The 20174-nt window shown below is 35.9% G+C and overlaps 2 protein-coding genes across 3 annotated transcripts in view; one reads left to right on the top strand and one right to left on the bottom strand.

Moving 5' to 3' along the window:
• Positions 1-18412, bottom strand: part of LOC139814594 (synaptotagmin-10) — a 30442-nt gene extending 12030 nt beyond the window's left edge. Inside the window, exon 1 of the mRNA XM_071780973.1 lies at positions 18179-18412. Coding sequence (XP_071637074.1) covers positions 18179-18269 — 91 coding nt within the window. The 5' untranslated portion in view covers positions 18270-18412. The remainder of the gene's footprint in view (positions 1-18178) is intronic.
• LOC139815117 (adenylate kinase 7) lies at positions 542-16678 on the top strand. 2 transcript variants are annotated; one of them, XM_071781772.1, is made up of 11 exons: positions 542-893; positions 1270-1411; positions 2140-2554; positions 3161-3251; positions 3902-4252; positions 4350-4570; positions 5419-5730; positions 6335-6486; positions 7155-7294; positions 8599-8757; positions 14455-16678. In XM_071781772.1, exons 1-11 carry the CDS (start codon positions 663-665, stop codon positions 14788-14790), a joined length of 2550 nt encoding a protein of 849 aa, XP_071637873.1. In that variant the 5' UTR covers positions 542-662; the 3' UTR covers positions 14791-16678. The 2 variants fall into 2 exon arrangements, with proteins under 2 accessions (XP_071637873.1, XP_071637874.1); XM_071781773.1 differs by lacking the exon at positions 14455-16678 and adding an exon at positions 9314-9492 and having other exon boundaries at positions 543-893.
• Positions 18413-20174: the final 1762 nt, after the last annotated feature.

Raw genomic sequence — 20174 nt, 5'->3', positions numbered from 1 at the left:
ATCATACCGATAAGGTAACCGTAACGCTGCATGAACTAACCGCTTTATATTGCTTTCCACAAAGTAAAATAAAAATTGCATGAAAAATGATCGTTATTACTTTTGCATTTGCCCTCGAGGGTTTCTCATAGCTCATAGTTGATTTGTTATCTTTAACCATTGTAGCGTAGCTTATAAAACAAATATTTGGGTTTGCGGTTCAGTTTGTAAAACTAACATTACATCAATATACATCGACAAATTGGATCGTCAGATGGTTCAGAATAATGGTTCTAAATAAAAGATGTACGCTGATGCGCACAAAAAACTTTTCAAAGGCATGTTGTATAAAGCGGACTTTAAACCAACTCAGTAGAATTGCATAATATTCTTTTATTCATATTTCTCATTAAATACGCGACGGTAATACTTTTCTTTTTCTATTATAGAATCTTTGAAAGTAGGTCGTAGAATTTGTGATTAGCCTATGAGATACTTTTTCTGTTTATAAATATTTTTTGTAACAAGATATTAATCTAGAAGAAAATAATATTGAATAAGCTAGAAGAAAAAAAATAATGCGCATATATTTATACATAAATAAAATATACAAATAGGTTTTAGAGGTAATTTTAAATGTAATTTTTAAATTAAATTATTAACGAATGACACTTATATAATTAATGTATTGTGCTAAAATTGAGCTTATTAATAATGTTCAGGTACTATCGGATACTATCTATATCGATCAACTGAGTACACCACCAGACGCTCCGCCGGACGAAGAAGATGAATTCGAGGACGAAGGTGATGAGTATGCAGAAGGAAATGAGAGACAGAAAAGAAAGTGGCCGGACAAGAGTGCAGAAGTTCCAAGAAAATACGAAGTGATCGGTACAGTTCTGGATCGCGAGGTAATATCTTCAAGTTCTTTTAAATTTCAAGTTTCGATCATCAAGTTCGATAACGGTGGTTTCTCGGTATTTCGAAATTAAAGTTTGCCTTTATCGGATATTTCTCTCGCAAGTGCATGGGTTTTTTATATGCGCATTTTTAACGCATCTGACCTGAAATTGTTAATAGTAGATATGAGTTGTATGCACATTGTTGATTAATGTATATGTTAACGCTTTTATATTCGTGCGTTCACATGCCATTACGCGTCTTGGTACGAGAATCAGGAATAAAATAAGACGAAGACAAGTGCAAGAAGCGAAGAAGTCTGCGAGACAAAAGTGTGATAAATTTGTTAGCACATAATACTATTTGATTTTCATCGCTGTCCGACAGTACTCATGCCCAGAGGACGTAACGGTGATTAACTCGAACGACCAAGGCCTTCTTTTATCTGAGTTGATGATTTGTAGTGTCATTATCTATGACATTACACAGGAACCAGACCAAATCAAAGAAGCATGTTGGGTCTTGAAGGGTACGTTGATACAAATACATTGCTTCCATTTTAATATAAATATATATATTGATTTCATTTTCGTTTAACATTGTAAGAAGAGAAATGTGATCTTCGTAAAATAAATTATTTTACTTTTAATAAAAGATTTTTGCATTTTATGTGTCAATATACTTCATTAAACATGGAATCAAATTCTCGATATTCAACTTGAAATTCCGTTTCTTGCAAATTGCATTGTAAAATAGACGCAGAGTTGGAAAATGAAATTTGCCTTTTAATTAATTAATAATTAAGGCAAGAATGGTGTAATTTCATTATCCTTCCTGATGTCCACAGATTTAACGCGAAATAGAGAGAAGAAAATGCTAAAGTATATTAATTATATTAGAGATTGGATATTTCATTATAATAAAATATATTTACATAAAAAATGTTTAATTAAAAAAATGTAGCATAGAAAACTAGTGTCGTATATTTTGAGCATTAATTAAAAACAATCCTTTTTCGAATTAAGTCGTGTAATTAGTAGGAATTATTAAATGCCTGTATAGTTTAAATTTTCATTTTGTATTCCGTTGGGGAATAAGTAATAAAACGAGATATCTATACCTAGCTCGTCTTATCGTTTAAGTAATAAAGGGAAGTTGCTTGACGCACTAAGCCATTATTAAAAAATAAAAGATTCTAAAACTTACGGCCACTTAGGGTTTTATCGAGACAATAAATATAGTCTCTTCTGGTTTTAGAGATTGTTCACATGCTGGAAAGTACGGAGAAAAAATCACCAAAAGCCTTCAAACGAGAGGAGCCAACACGACATTTTATTTTGATTTCCACCATAATGACGTGGGCTTTCACGAAGCCGTTAAATCCGTCAGATCCAGATTTACCATTCACGGAAGCAGATTATCGAAAGCGAAAGCCCCATCCAAATTACAAGGAACATATTCAGTGTGAGAGAGAAGTTGTGGCTGTGAAGAAGATCGCTAATTTAAAGAATATATTGAAAACTCTGGTGATTTGTTGCGGTATCACCTACGGCGAAGAAGAAGATCCGCTTCATTATTTGTTCAAAATGGCCTGGCAAAACACGCCTTTCTTACCGATATTTGGCGAGGGACGGAACAAGATACCTCTTTTACACGTTCGCGACTTGGCCGCGTGAGTGTGATAATAGAAGGAAAATATAAGATCCCATTTATCTAGTTCGAGAAATTGCGATATTGGTATTCATTTCGACGTTTGAAGAATAAAACAGATGCGCCTCGAAATACATTATATAAGAAATTCAAGGCTTTGTGTAGTATAAAGTAATATTTGCAATAAAGCTTTTTCTTATTAATATCATCTTTAATATTAAATCTAGTATCACCAAATATTGCTAATATCGCAATATCGTAATAAAAAATTTAATTGACAAATGCTATTTTTCTCATTGATTTCATTTTTTTATATCAGAAAACATAAACATTTTATAAATTAATGTCTCTACATATACTCTTTAAAGAGAATTGATATTATTATAAAAATAATGGCAACAATAAAAATAATAATAAAATAGTTTATATTACATACATGCATATATTATATATAAATATAATAGATATCGCGACTTCAAAATGTTTCATTATTCCTGAAAAAGTTTAATATTCTATAAATCTTGATGCGTTGATGGGTGATATTAACGTAAGCTTGTTGGAGCACGCTGGAGTTCTAATTGTCTGGCTAGCCAAATCCGCTTATCGTTACAAGTAATTTGATTTTCAGAACTGTATCGTCGGTGCTACAAAATTGGCCTCCGATGCGGTATATCGTCGCGGTGGAGCAAGAATTAATCTCTCAAAATACGATCGTTAAGGTACGAATTCTTTCACTTATTGATTAACTATAAATATCGTATTATAAATATTTTCTTATATTTCCTGCTCTTGTTTTTTTATTTAAATATGCATTTGCAGTAAGAAAAACAGACACAGTACAAACAAATATAAAAACATTATTATTGCAGTCTTCATCGCGTTATCTTTTCTGCATAAATGTTTATTGACCTCAATTACTCGAAATGGGGGTTGATTTCAATAATTTGCTTCATATTCCGTTTTACTGGCGCAAACCAGTTTTTGAAACATTCTTCGTCCTACTTGCATAAACTGGTTTATACAAGTAAGCGGAGAAAAGAATTCAAGTACTTTGAGTGGAATTTAGCGAGACCGTTGAAAGATTGCGAATATTAACTCTTCGCCATAATTTACGAATATTTCCTTTATTATGAAGATTTGCATACCGCGTGCAAACAGTCTCAGTACTTGTTGCTAAGTCTTTATAAAACGCAAAGACATTAATCTCTTCAATAGTCTTTCCGTATTATTATTCTTTTACGCAATAAGGTACATTTTTAGTAAAATGAATTTTCAAGAAATTGCAAAATAAAGTAAACGATTTGAAAATTAATGTACTACGATGTATATATAAAGTATTTTTAGCCTCTGATTAATATCTTTGTGACAGAAAATCAGTCAGGGTTTAACTACCGGTAAGGTGAAAAACGTATCGAAGGAAGAGGCCCTTTTACTGCCGGAAGTTTCACAGCAGATATATGATCAGATGACAGTAGATTTAAACATCGATCCCGTATATGTCATCGATCGAATACGCTGGTATTTTGAAATGCCGTTCCGAGACATTGTAGACGCAGTCATAGAGGAATATAAAGCAGCACGAAATCTACGCCCGGTGAAAATAATCGTTCTTGGTCCACCAGCATCTGGGAAAACTCGGGTCGCTCGATATCTCGCGAAACATTATGGAATACCTTACGTTCACGTGAAAACATTGATCTCTGATACAATTCAAAAATTGGTGAGCGTGTATTTATTTACGAAAAGTGAAAATTGTTGTTAATACACATTCCGTATATAACAATTAGCAATAAAGTCAGCAATCGCGCAATTCTAAGGTCGACGACATCGAAGCCGCGAAAGCAGATACAGCACAAGATGACCTGAGAGATGCAGCAGAAAGTGCTGTTGGCGACGAGGGTAAAGGGGCTAAGGAAGAAGATGCAGAAGACAAAAAAGAGATTATTGTGAGCCCGGTAAAGTTGCAGGAGCAGCTTGACGAGATCCGGTCTAACATGGCAGCGAATAATGGCCGTCTCGACGATATCATCTTGAACAAGTTATTAAATATTTATGTGCTATTTTTGTAAATTCTCTTGAGCGAGCGGTTACTCTCGAGCTCGGCGTCACGAAGCTCGGGTATATTTGGAAAGCGCTGCCTCACATCGTTAACCGGCTTTATTTCCTGCGTTGCGGTACTGTAATCACGTTGACGCTGTAACGTTATCTGATTAATGGTATAATGGCGCAATAGTGCAGTTAGCAGTTAAAAGCCATGGGGTTATGCTTTCTCCGACAAACGCTAATTGCATGAAAACCGAAAACGCGTTTACGAGGTCCTATAATATGGTTTACGTTCTATTCGGATCGATATATCGGCGATGCGCGTGCAAATCCGTAATAAATGAATATGGATTCTTGTATATTTTTTCACCATTTTTCTAGAGACTATAAAACTAGCGGGAAACAAGGCTTTTCGCGTACGATCCCTCATAAATGCACTGTACTTCTTTAAACATCATTCTCTTGCCGGATAAGTTACACGAGATGTATATGTACACAAAGTTTCGACGCAAACGTAACAGCGTAGAATAAATTTCATTCTACGTCGCAGGTCACAACCCTGCTTTATCGACCTTATAGCCTGGATGTAACATGTTGCAAGAAAGTATTTAATTAAAAGTCGAAAACAATACTTGGATTGTTTACCCAGAAATAGCATATATTCAAATACGGATTAAAATTTATAATGCGAAGTTCTGACTGCAAAACTTACAGCATAAATTTTAATGAGATTTATAAAAAACTTATCTACCTTTATAAACGATTTAATTAATATTATGATATCAGCAAATAATTTATTTTATATTGTTCAAATAATAGTAGAAATATCAATTAATGTGGAAGGTTGTTCCTAAACCGGTTGGATACGAAGGATTGTTTGAATCACGGATACGTGATGGATGGACATCCGAAAACTCTTGAACAAGCCAGAAGTCTATTTCTGATCAGCGAGGAGAGTTTAGAGGAAGCCGAAGAGAAATTCGTGGACGAGAATGTCGAAGTTAGAAATGACGCGGCGATCCTGCCGGAATTGGTTGTAGTTTTGGAAGCGAGCGACGAGTTTCTGAAGGAACGAATCATAAATCGTCCAGAGAGAGAAATACAAAACACGCATTATACAGAGGAGCACATGCTACGACGTATGAGAGAATACAGGTATTAATTACATACACGAAAAATACATACGGTGGCTTGAAGGTATTTTTGCACGTGAAAAGAACTGTGGTTTATTCATATCAATAGCGTGACAACTTTGATGGGGGGGGGGGGGAATCGATATTGAAGCTAGCTTCCAATCCCACACAAATGGGATTGGAAAGTGCATGGATAAAGATCGATTGCATCCGCAATAAAATGTAACAACTGAGAAAATCAAGTATACTAAGCCAATTAAAAATTATGTGGTAATTACTTTGCGATACGGCACAACTTAAAACGGGAATTACTCGAGCGATTTTAATTCAATTAAATACATTTTCAACTAAAAAAATGTTTTTAATATTATGATACTATACATATGTCTATTTAAAAAAGCCTGTATTTTCTTAATTTGTTTTTACAAACCGTATTTAAATAATATAAATTATCATTAATGCGATCTGTATAGTTTATTTACATTCTGCATTTGCCGAACAAACAGGCAAAACTGTGTGTGAGTTTTGCCTGTTTATATAAATAACTTTGCCGTTTTAAAATGCGGAAGCTTATATTCACATAAAAGTTTTGCAACGAATGCATTGCATCACGGATGATATTCCAGGGAAAGAAATACGGACGATAACACGCCGCTACAATTATTCGACGAGATGGAAATCCACCCACTCGTCATCTCCGTGGAAACTGACACTTGTCCGGATATGTTTCCTACGATTTATCGCTGCTTGGAAAAGCTAGGAAAACCAAGAAATTACGGTGCGCGATAATTCATACTCTCTCCCGCGATTTTATGTCTCATCTCAACTTTTACCATACTTCACAATATGCACATGGAACGTCTTCTATCCGTTTCCAATATTGTTGCGCGTGTCCTGTTACCGCGGCGTACGCCCATTATTTCTGCCATTTCTAAACTCACGAAAAGATAAATGTCACGGGACGATGCCTTCTATTGTTCGCAGTGAAATTAAAGAGGACTTATTCTCTGATAAAGCCCCGTTGAATCACGAGATATAAACTTCCTTCAAAGTATCGAGTAACAATTTCTGGAACAGCGGCCTTAATTTTTAATACGCTTGTATTTCTCGTTAGCTATAAAGGTCGATTCTTTCGTTGCTGGTCAATCTTAGTTCGTTTTTTCTTTATTTCGTATCGTAATTATATCTACGATCTACAAAGAGAAAGGGAGAACACATTCAGTTATGTTCAATTAGCGTGAACCGATATCGAAGAAACTGGCTCTTGTACCGATTAATAAAATTATATCTAAGTTAATTTTATTTGATATAATAGCGAGGGAAAAAAAGCTTTCGTAATTAAGAAAGCCGTTATGAAATTTATTATTGTTTAATTGATTATGTTATTCTAACATAATTTTTTTTATTAGAGATTATAAAACGTAAAATGCTTTTTTTTTCGTCTAGGACCAACAGCCGAGGAAATGGAAATTGCACGAAAACGCACCGAAGCAGAAGCACGTGCTGCTGAAATTGCGGAAAAATTACGAAAGGAGCGAGAAATTTTGGAATGTAAACGGCAGCGCGAAGAGAAAATGACGGAATGGGTTGGTAAATTCTTTTTGTATTTAAAAGTCAAACTTTATGTCTATGCAACTGAATGTATTTTAATTTATTCCGCATAAATATTTATATATGCAAGGAAATATTGAATTAGTGTGATACATAGAGATAGGTAATAAATTAGCTCCCAAAATTGTTTATATTAATGTTTTAATATCAAATATTCCGATGTATATAAGCCATTAATTTGCATGCAAAATCAACTTAATTATTGAAATTGCCAAACTATCCCTCAATTGTTTAAAGGTAAAATGTATTCAAATCAAGGAACATAAAATAAGTTCACGTTTGCAATAATTAGGATATTATAACTCATATAATGCGGTTGGCATATTTAATTACTTTCTCTTTTCTTTTTTATACTATTGCAATATAGATGCACATTTTTCATGAACGAGCTTTTAATCTATTCAATGTAATTACGAGAGCAGTTATCAAGTTTATGCTTAGCTGGGCGTAATTCGAAGCAGATATTCAGCTTTTCTTTCAATCTCAAACCGCACCGTTGGTCATAAATGACCACACTATTGATCTCGGCGAAATTTATGTCTGCATCGACGAATATTTCTATACTGGGTCAATATTTCTAATTTCTCCGCTAGGGATTTACAATGTGCATATTACGTTGTTCTACGGAACAGTGTAAAATTTCCCGATTCTGGGAAATTACTTTTAAAGGCAAATTAGTGACTCGTAAGCGGATTTGGAGATTAAACGAACCAGACGAGTTAAAGTTACTAGCTTGCAATATTAATCTGTTTTTTATGCATCACGTATCCGGTAAAGTTACGCGACTGACCAGGATTAGTCGTGTTTGAAGTTTACGGAACTTTTTTGCATACGGAGCTTGTGTACCCGTGTTTTATACATTAGTGTCTCAAGCTACCGGCAAATGCAAATGCGTATCGATCACGGTTGGCCGCTCATAAGATAGCTCTTTTGTACATGCAGCAAAATCGTAATTACACGACAGTAATCATCCAGCTAGAGCGGAAGAAGAATAAAAAATAAATTTCTCACATATTACATAATACGCAAATATTAAATTATTTAAGATCCCAAACAAGACTTCCATTCTCATGTCAGTCATTGTAAAATACCTATCTTGTGAAATGTCAACCATAGCTCTCGACCTTTCCCTTATTCATGATTATTTTATGTAATATGGAAATTTTGTTGTAATATACCACTAATTTGTCTGGATTCGATGTTCTTCGATTGTCAACAATATAAACAATGTAATTCAGTGATACGGATTGTATAACGGATAAAGCATTGTCTTTTATAGATGAACTTAATGGAGAAGTTGAAACAAGAGGAAGAAGAAAGGCTTTGTATTTTGGCAGAGCCATTACAACATTACCTAATGAAGTACGTTTTTCCGACATTGACCGAAGCTTTGATAGAAGTTGCAAAATTACGACCGGAGGATCCAATAGATTTTCTCGTGAGTATATCATTGTTTGTTATCTTTTATTAACGTCTCATTACCGCGAAAATATTACATTCAATTACAAAAAAAAAGATAGTAGTATGTAAATTTTCATCGCAATTACCGTTTCACCGGTAGTTAAGATAATAGTTCGAGATGGAAATTGTGTAAGGCAAATGCGAGAAACGTTGCACAAGAAAGCAATGAAATTAATTTGCTAAACTTGCACAATACGCTGCAACAAATGAATTATAGTATCGTCGCGTTCTGGCAGACTAAACTTCGACGGTCTTAACGAATTTTAGTTTGTTTTACTGAAGGACCTCAGGAGTAATTACGTCGAGTGACCCCCTTTTAATTCGATTAAATTCAGAGTTTGTCTCGTACTCGCGGGATCACGGCGCGGCGTGACATTTGACGATTATCCCTCGTCAGAGGGAAGATATCAATGTCAGGAGTATACAAGACAAATTAAGATTAACTTGTTTGATAAATGTATAAAATCGTTGCAAATCGTATAAAATCGTGACAATACTGCACGTTTCATGACGCGTATCCGAATTTTTTGCAGCTGATAGATGGCTTTGCCGTAATCATCAATTCATGCCGGAACAACAGGAAAAAAGTTATATGGCCTTACGTATTATGAAGAGTTTATCGATGAAATTATATATATTTTAATTTATTTGAAGCTCTCTAAAATTGTCAAATGTATATTGTTTTTCTTTACGTATAAAATGAAGTTTAAAAATCTAGGCATATTAAAGATATTATATCACAGTTTATTTCTTTCATCACAGTCTCTAAACTGTTTGGAAAATATCTCGCGGTATTAAAAAATTAATTTATTTTATAATTTTATTGAACAAATGTAACAATATATCTCGCTTAAATAAGCATAAAAATGATTTGAGATTAAACTTTGCGGAATAAATTCTATTATTCAAAAATTTTAAATAAATGTAAATAAAATGTCAAACAGCAATCTCGAACGACGATTTATGTTTGAGTAATGGTTTGGCTAGGAAAAAATGATGACTCGCGCAAATGACTGCAATTAACAGGAGTGAAAGCGTTAGACAGGAGCGTTAGACGGCAAATAAAATTTCTGTTGGGACCCGTTCGGTGTGCGAACGTCCACTCTAAGGCATCGCCAAATTAGGTAATTCCGTTAGATTTTCGACATAGTTCGGCAATCGCCGCGAAAGGAACATTTCGCATGTGCGAATGCGAGAACAACTTTCACACTTTGAATCCCGTTCCCGTGGAAATCGATAGGTTGCTGCTCACGATTAGACGCCGTTCCACTCCGGAGCATCGAACCACGAGGGGAATAGGAGCATGACCGTTCTCTTGGCTCTCCGTCGACCATATCGGGACCTTCTATCTATAATTTCGTGATTTCGAGCTTCGTCGGTTTTGATCGGTCCGCTATTACGGAGAAACGCAAAGGGCATAAGCAATTTTTTTCACTATCGGCTTCAGTAGTCGTTTTAATTTGGTATTCACGATCAATCTCTTCAGAGATCATTATACAACCGCAATTCTACGATTTAAAGTCAATACTAGTATTACATTTTATTACATTTTATGAATTTACTTCATTTTATGTAGGTATATGCTTTTATTATATTTTGTTAAATAAAATATTTTGTAAACAGAATTATATATATAATTATTTAAAAAATAATTATATTGTGCATATTCTTGACGCAATTCAACGATTAAAAATCTACACTACTATTGCAGATTGTTAAATTAAATTTTGTTTTTTTTATATATTTTATGAACTATTTTACATTTTATGCATTTACTTAATTATATTATATTATTTATATATACTTGAACTACTTTCTCAGATGAAATTTCGCATACAATTTTATATAAAATTATTTGAAAGATATACATACAACTTGTGCATATTCTTGATATTGCATTATGAAACTTTTGTCGACGCGAAACATTATAATCCTCTTTGCAACCTTTTTACGAATGACGGATCTCATCATCTTTATTTTTTCAATTTTCCATTTCCCCTAATCTTAAAATCGTCTACATAGGAGAAAGTTCTTACCCACTTTCAATTCATTAAAATGATTTCTTTTAGACTGATTTTTTTTTCATTAAAATCGTTAATAGAAAGTTCTCATTGTGTATACATAGTTTCATAAATGGATAGAACATCGTAGCGAGACTAAAACGACGAAGAGATACGAGGAAAAAAGAGAAGAGAGAGAGAGAGAGAGAGAGAGAGAGAGAGAGAGACAAAAAGTCAAGAAAGAGAGATGCAACGTCGATAAAGTAAATGCATATTATCTTCGACATTTCTCAGCGCGGCGGGTTCAGTAGATTAGTATATCATGCTATTATAGTAATATGCCCGATCTTCAGAATTCATTATTTAAAAGACAATCATTTCAAATAAATGCAGTCTTGGATTGCTATATCAGAGCGAGTCGATGGTAATATGCAACAATGTGCGGTTACATTTAAAGCGTTGTTCGGAGTTATTGTTTTTTTTAAGGAGACATTTACTGACTGCCACAATCCATAATTATGAACGCTATCTCTTTTAACAATGAAAGAAATTGAATTTCTTCTGCTCGTCTAAGCTTTCAAAACAATCTTCTATATCTTCCTGTCTATTGGATTATAAATTTATGAAGATCATGTATTCATCGTACTAAACTATATTCAAATTTCAAGAGTATCTCAGTAACACATTTTACATCGAAAATTCGCAGTCCGATGAACTGGATGAAGGTTGTTTGATAAAAAGAATTTCACCCAAAATGGACCATTGATGTACAACATTGAATCATGATTTCATCTTTTTCTAATTCTAATCATTAGAAAAAGATAAAAAGTAAAATGAACCGAGTTTAAAGTTAATCTGTATTGGTAGAATTGGACATTCAGGACATTAGTCGAACAAACCAATAAGTTTGTTCATTACTGCCGTCACCGTAGGAAAGTATCCTGAACGCAACGAAGTCTGGACGATATTATAAATTATTTTATATAAAGTTAGTGATATTATAATATTTAAGTTAAATAGTGCAAAGTTTTCAGTGCCAATTAGCTAATTTTACATATGGTAATATGCGAAATTCACGCCCCAGAAAATATCTTTCCCCACGTTTTTGAGACTCGAGACTATATTATTATTATTTCTATCAACCTCATCTAGAAATGCATATAGAAGTCAAATGTGTGCGTTTACGATCCAAAACCCCTTGATAAAATATGGGCGAGGTTCTTCGTCTCGTCACTTCGATCGATCGTTCAGCTACCTGTCGTACACAGTCTCAAAGGGATTGTTATCTCTCGTCTAGCAAAGTGTTATGATCAATATCTTTTCAATGCAATGTCAGTAAACAAAATCTTTGTATAGTAAATTGTTCATTTTCTTTATATGAAGTTTTTACATCTTTAATAACATCTTTAGTTTTAACGTCTTTTTTAACATCTTTAGTAGATTTGTTATTTTCCTTATTTGCCTTAAATTATCGCTCGACTGACAAAGATTCAATCGTATTCACTCTGTGTATCCTATTCGATCTACGAAGTAGTCCTACGTGTCATTTCAATTACAAAAAAACGTGACCATTAAAATCGTACGTGTAAACGTATTACTTTCTAAATATTATATTAGACTTGCGTAGTCTTAACTCAACTAAATTTTCTGAGCCATATGTTCCTCCATCATTATATACCTGTACGCGCAAATTCGATAAAACGAACTCTAATATCTCTTAGACGTAGATAATGTGATCATTTCTATGCGGGCCGCGTGCAAACAAATCAGGATTCTAACGTTGTTTGGGAAATATCGAGACGCGAGCGAATACGAGATTGCGAGGTAATAGAACACGATAACGCAACAATAAGCCAGTATCTTTAGACGCTCTTGCATAAGAGCGTGCCGGTCGCGCGGAACAAGTTACAAAGGAAAATTAATAACGAGGTGGAATTCGCGATGTGCGACGTCATGACTGTGCTAAAATTACGAATGCAATGCAATGTAACATTCACATAGCTGCCATAAATACAAATGGGTGACGTAATAAAATTTTACAACTTTACAAATTACATTAGCGTAGTCTTACAACGCGACAGACAATTTTGCTGAGAAGTTATGAAATTGTGAATCTTAAAATAGCGAATACTTTAGTAAAATTATTTATACTTTCGATGGCTATTTTCTAAGAAAATAAGAAACTTTAAGAAATTACAGAACAAAAGCTTTTTGTACGTTGTGAAATTTCAATTTTCCATTCACGTAACAAATCTCGTCTCGTGAAACTCAAGTTTAAACCCATCGCGATCATAACAGGTAACAGATACGCGTCTATTAAAAAGTTATTTCACAACATCGATGTATAAAAGAAAATTGGATAAAACACATTAAAAATGGCACGTGGATGCTACCGAAGAGAAAAAATTGTATTAAAAATACAAATGCATGTTATATATAAAGAAATCAGAGTATATATAATATACTTTTATTTTCTTTTTTTAATTAATTTTGTATTTTAACTCATTTGCTTAAAACATTTTCGAGCGGTGTGGATTATCTTTGTAACGTAAGATATCATTTACGAAATTAGTTATATTTTCATTTGTTAAAGTATTCTGTGGCACTCGTATCGGCTCGTATTGTACCGGCGCCACATAGGTATTCATGCACACGTAAAATACGGAGATGACGCTTAGCGCAGAAGTATAATTTATTAACAGCGACAAACCTCACGCAATCGGTGTTGATATTCATGCGTATAATAATTCAGTACTCCAAAACAATGCAAAAGGGAACATCATTAAATTTCTATCATTATTAATTGTCAAATTTCATAGTCAAATTTCATTGTATACCATCAGTTTGGTATATATCTATAAATAATAGAAAATAATGGACCTGTGCGCGCAGCGTTTAATATATTTCTACAATAAACAATTCCAGAATAATAATATATAACGGTTTCTCGCGTAATAACTTTCACATTTTATAAATGTCGATCGCCATTTCCGCTTATCGAACGATCCCACATTAAGTATTGTTTACAGTGAAACTATGTAGCAGCATTTATGATAGCTGCATTGTTGTGTCAATCATTGTTGCAGTTAGAAATAAAACCACGGCAAAGCTTTCGCGCGATATATGGAGAATTGAAATGGTGTGAAGGTAAAACGATGCGTAGGTTGTCCTACGTTGAATCACAAGAAGAATTCTGATGTAAAAATCAGAGCGAAGTGGGACGAGTGACATTGAAAGTGAAAGTGGGTCGTAATATTGGTTGTAGATAGGGGATGATGGTACACGACCCGTTTTAAACAGATTATGAGGTCGATTCTATCTCGCGTATTCTCACGTACGAGTGAAGAATGTAGAAACATCCGGGTTAATTATAGAAATTAACAGCCGGAAAAAGTTTCATATACGCATTTCAATTAAAAAAAGAATTGTGAGTTAAAGTACTTTAAGTCAGTTCTATCTGTAATAAAACACGCATCGCATTACTTTTATTTATATCTCATAATTAACCGACGCTGTACTGTGCTTTATTTGCAAGTTAATTAATTTTTTATATTTATTATAAAATATTTTCATGCATCAAATTATTTATCAAAATACTTATTGTTATTCGACCTCCAAACTCACGGCGCGCTGAAATATCGCACTGACTGAGTAGAAATATATTTCCGTTCCAGGCCGAGTATTTATTTAAAAAGAATCCCGAGGGAAGAATGTTCGAGCCGGATTATACGGAAACAATGAGCATGCTCTTGGATGCTATCGGCCGGCAACAAAACGATGTCCTTCCGAGGGAAGGATTGGAGGCTGATGTAGCGCAATTCCTGAAAAGGCAGGATGAATTATCTACCACGGACAAAATAGAAAAAAGTGAAATGCAGGACGTAGGCAGGCAGATAGATGCGATTTCGATTCTTGAACGGAGCTCCGAGTATGAAGGAATTAATGACTCTGAAACGGAGGAATTGAATTTCGCTGAATCAATAACCGATGAATTTGAAGACAAAGCTTAACAAATTGATCAAATTATTCTTAAAGCAGATAGTAAGTTTTTACTAATCTGAATGTTTGACATAGTGCAAGCTAAAGACGAAAATGCAATTGCATCTCAAAACGTTCATCATATTCTATCAATCATTTTAACGATTATATTATTATATGTTGACATTTGTTACTTTAATATATCTAAGATCACACGAATTCCACCGGACATCTGAATAAAAGACAATAAATCCTCTTTGATATTCAATATCAACTTTTCATGCATAATAACTTTGTTAACTTAACTGTGACGATTTTTTTTATGCGAACGTTATTTTTTTAACCCAATAATGCCGGTGCTCATCCAGACGTGACTTTGTCTTTTAGACACGTGCAATGTGTACTAAATATAACATGACGTACTTAAATAATCTCTTCTCTCTTACTACGTATTTTTTTAAATTAAATTACATATTTCCATAGAGATCAATGTTCAGTTGTTCCGTAGCACGCACTTCCATTAAAATTCAATTACATATTTACATATATTGGTATTTTTCAAAATTAAATTACAAATTACATATTTGGTATTAAAAAAATAATAAAATTGTTATAATTTTTCGTAATTCTCTCATTTTATCGTATTGAGTATGGTACTCGTTCTATATCTTCAATTTATATTTGATTTCGGATTCAAGCGCTTATGCTATTCTGTTGTGCAACAAGCGTTTCAAGCTGACCGTTCGAAGTGACGTCTACAAAGGATTTATCTCTTAGATACAAAATCACATTTTACACACGTATAAGTTGCATTATGGAAACAAAGAGTTATTAAATAAAACGGATTAACTATTGTTGGAAAGCAAATGCGTAAGAAGAGCTTAGAGCTTCAAGACAAATCTTTGCTTTATAAATGCTTAGATTTTGTGCACGTGCGATTTCTTGAAAGGATTTCAGTAAAGTTTACAGTCCTTGACCGGGTAGACTATATCTATGGAAAGCTTACACATTTCAAAAGTTATAATCACTTCAAAAGTTACTGCCAATACACAACGCTTTAAGTTGACTTTATAAAACTTACTAAAAAAATGTATCACTATTTTTTTTATAAGACTGTTTGATTATCACACTTTTATATAATTTGAGTTATGGCGCTAATATAGTGATATCACAAGGAAATGTTACGTTTTAAACTTGCAATAGGCGATCGATCATGTAATGCTTCGCAACTGAATTATTTCCTGGACTTCAAGTCGTATCTAATTTTCGATTTGTTATCCTTGTGTGCGATCCAGCTAGCAAATATCAGTTTGCTCAACTCTACCCACTTAATTTGCGCCTTTCTATATTGTGATATTAATTGCTCTACAAACAGATGAAAGGTTGTAAGACAGAAGATTTTATTTGCCTAGTTAATTAACGTTGAAAATGGTTCGTAATAATGTATTTTCGCATAATAAGAGCAAAATAGTACTCTGTTGTTAAAAATAAAATTGTCATAGACAGCTTGTTTTGCTCATTTAAAATTACATCATTACAATTAGTTAATTGACGTCATTATAACTCAAATTATACGCAAGGTATGTGCTACGTGAAGCTTAATTACGCAGCTAATATATTAATATCGTTATAATGATAGCGGATAGTGTATCAAGTATTACGTTGAACTGTTCAATCCTTTAATACCCCGCTATCAATTTATGGCTTCCCCTGAAAGCGCGCATGCCTAAGTGTGGTTTCTTCTGGGATCGTGGAGTTTCCTATTGAGCCGCTTGGTAGTAATTTGGGGCCAAGGGCGAAAATTCCACATTATTTGTACTTTTCACCACAGCAAGCTTAATACCTTCGTAAAATGTATCTTCCTGTATTATTGTTTTACGAGCGATATATGAAATAAATAAATTCAATTCAGTTCCTGCAGCGAGATTGATTAATTTTCGAATTACAATACAACATAAAATGTTTTTACAGACGGATACATCCACGCAACGTACCTTGTCTTGTTTTATTTTAATTTTATTATGTTTCGACAACATGTGAAAATACTCTTTATGTCCGCGGGACCGAGAACGATTTTATGAATAATTCGTCCGCGAAAATAAACGGGAAATCACACGATGAATGTAAATTATTTTCGGGCGTGCCGCATATGAAAGTAAACTCGAAAATTAAGGAAATACAATGCGGCCAATTAGCTTGTAAATGCTCTACGTGACTTTAATTCGCGCGGTCTAATCGATTCGAAACTTACGCCTACCGGCCAGAAATTGGGTCAGTTTATTGTAACCTCGTTTTAATCAATACAATGCAATATCCGTATTGAAAGTAGATCTGGATCAGGCATCACCCACCCGAATGATCGACAGGCGATGTTTCTATCTATCGTACTTTGCTAATTTCCGCCGACACTGTCACAGAGCGAGGGGACGCAGAGGCGAAGTCGCCTTGTTCTTTGTAAAACTTGATCGCGGCACTTATCGATTCTTGCAAGTATAAATAGTGTTAAAGCCTCGCTTTTTCGTACTGGACGCGGCATGCCGTGCGCTATCACACTCAAGTCGCGATATTAGCAACGCGATGCCAATAACATTAACGTGTTGATGATACATCAGGCGCGTATCGCTTTAATTTTGAGACATGCCGAAAGCTTAATATACGTGTTACACGGTTCAATTGATATGCTGTAAACTACCAGAACGCGATGTAATGCAATTAACCGCTGACGTGTGACTCAACGTCAAATTTCGAAGTAACAGTCTCTCTGTCAATCTTCAACATTTAAATTAAATTTCGTCTACCTTTTAGTCCGGTTTAGCTCTAAACTCGAAAAAATATGTTTTTAATAATTTGTTGTGTGTTACGGCCTGGTGAGACGTGGATTAATTCAATCTGCTAATTAGAGTCTAATTGATGGGACAACTGATCCGCCGAAAATTTCGCGTTCAAACGACGTCGTTGGCATTCCTTAGGGTCACGCAAATCGTCGCGAATTCAAGCTGGTGCTCGACCGTCTGCGAGTGCGGCCCGACGTTACAACGGCCAAGATCTCTCCGTCGATGCTGGTGCACGAGAACACCGCGAGCGGTATATCTGTATCTCCAAACACCTGTTAGCAGTCGCTCTCGGGTGGGCGGCTTCGTCACATCGCCTTTAAAGCTACGGCGTCGCGAGCAGGACGAATTCCTGCGCCGAAGCCGGTCTGCAACCGAACGCGAAGGAGCAAGCGAACGATCGCGATGGGGCGACCTTGATCGCGGCACTTGATACTACTGGGTGCGCTCGATACATTTGCGCTCCATCCGATTCCGTCCGAATACGGCCTCGCGATTCCTCTCTCTCTAGAGAGAGAGAGGGAGAGAGAGAGAGCTTCTGCTTTTTTCTTGCACGTAAAACCACGAAAAAAAGAATCAACTCACTTACCGGCGTAACCCTGTTGCGAATAATTCGCTTCCTCGCTCGGCACCACAATCTCCTCGAGGATGCTCTCCGACGCCGTCTTCACAACTCCCATATCGTCGATGCACGATCGAACGCTGCGGACCGACTGTGTAGGTGGATAGCCACGGGGGTAGTTTAAAGCTCCGTCCCACAGCGATTATCTCGTCTCGATTGTGCCGCGTTGTCTGGCGTCGCCGGAATGCTCGGCGCCGTTTCGTCCGCCTATTGCGTCTGCGTTCGCGCCTGCGTCCATCCCCCTCGCCGTACCCCTCGCCTCGCCCTTCTTGACCCTCGTGCATCCCCCGTTGCCACGGTCGCTTCTCATCCCCGTCAAGTCGTCACACAGGAGCAAGGCTATCTCTCTAGGCCAGGGTGAGCGGCAGTAAGCAGGAGAGAAATTGTAGTAGTGGTGGTGATGTATAAAAGTAGTGGTGGTGGCGGCGGCGACGGTGTCCTCTTTATGCCGTGATAGGCGGCAGGGGTTGCTGCTACCTCTACCGCTGTTGCCGCCGTCGCCGCCGCCGCTATTGCTGGTGACGGCTGATTATACTATCCAGGGTGCTCCTGCCTGCCGCTACTATATATGGAGCGGGGTGCTACGAGCACACGGCACAGGGGCAATGTCGACCTTCCTCGGTCTCGGTGAAGGTCTCTGTTGGTTACTCGTGCCGGGTAATACTTCCCTCTTGCGCTCCGTCAACACGCGGGGACTTTCTCGTCGCGCCCTTTCTTCCTCTCTTGTTTCTTCTCCAATTTCCTCTCTTTCCGTTCAAGGTCTTTTATTTTAGTTTGTTAATTTGTACGTTTTGTTGTCATCCTGCCGTTGCCACTGACACGTAATTACTCTTGTTAAATATAATATTATGAATTTCATTTGTGCACGATTAAAAAACCAGAGAGATGGACAAAAGGAAATAGAGAACAAAGAAAGAAAGCGGAAAGAGAGAAATGTTTTATAAAATAAATAAAACAGCAAGAATAAAGCATATATATTTCTTCAAATTATAGACGAAGCAGAAATATACTATTATATTACATTATCAAATTTTTCAAACCTCTTTTTTATACCCTAAAATGTTCTCTTTGCTTGTTTTTGACGTCATTGCAATAAACATCGGCGTTTTGATACCCTTTGCGCGTAAACAAAGAATTTCGTTCTATTTTCCACTGACCTCGAGCTCTTTTTTCCATAAACTCTGTGAAATGTGCGCATCGTCGTTACGCGCATAGAGCTCGAATGTATCCCTACGCATGTACATCCGCCGAAAATCTACGTCGGAGCTTTCGCAACACGTGTTTGCCCTTGAAACCTTCCACGACTGGTGCGGTGTGCCTTGTTGCACGCCAAGAGGCGATCGTTAAATCACACCCTTAGCAATGCTCTCGCGCTGGTAATCTCTAAATCCCGGGGCTCTTCTCATTATTTGGTGGCTACGGCGCGATGGTGTCTCAAGTAGCCCAGGGCCCACCTTTACATCCCGATATTCTTCCCCGTCCGACTCGTACCTTCGTTTGTAAGTGTGCGACACCTGCGTCATCGGGCTCTCTTCCGCTTTATTGAGTGGGCTTTATTGAAAAAGGCTTTTCGCCCTTCCAAACCACCCTTCTAAGTCGCGTAACACTGCACAGACGGACGAAATCATATTTACGTAGATATCTCGTGTTACGTGCTTGGCTCGTACTAGAAGAGCTCGTACTGTCGAGCTCTTGATGTCATGCTCGAATAAATTGTGGATTTGTGCGATAGAATACGAAAAAGATCTGGGTCTTAAGGATAAACGTGACGTTGCGTTTTATACATTAAACTTGTAAACATTCGCGTTTATATATATTAAATTATATTACTACAAAGAGGAGAAGAGAAGCGAAGAGACGAAGGAAGGGAGAAGCAAGAAATGAGGAAATAATAAGGAACGAGAAGCTATGTATGAAGGGACGTGTGCAATAAAGAGGGGATAGGGATGTGATAGGACAAAAA

Source organism: Temnothorax longispinosus, chromosome 6, assembly GCF_030848805.1.
Source record: "Temnothorax longispinosus isolate EJ_2023e chromosome 6, Tlon_JGU_v1, whole genome shotgun sequence".
Taxonomy (NCBI): Eukaryota; Metazoa; Arthropoda; class Insecta; order Hymenoptera; family Formicidae; genus Temnothorax; species Temnothorax longispinosus.
This window is presented reverse-complemented; position numbering and strand designations above follow the sequence as displayed.

What these genes read in the sequence shown, in the direction of transcription:
- LOC139815117 (XM_071781772.1), top strand. Translation starts at nt 663, where the DNA reads ATGTATTGTGCTAAAATTGAGCTTATTAATAATGTTCAGGTACTATCG. An exon ending in AGCATGTTGGGTCTTGAAGG is followed by an intron (nt 1,412 to 2,139) that starts GTACGTTGATAC and finishes TTCTGGTTTTAG; the next exon opens with AGATTGTTCACATGCTGGAA. An exon ending in AGGATCCAATAGATTTTCTC is followed by an intron (nt 8,758 to 14,454) that starts GTGAGTATATCA and finishes TTTCCGTTCCAG; the next exon opens with GCCGAGTATTTATTTAAAAA.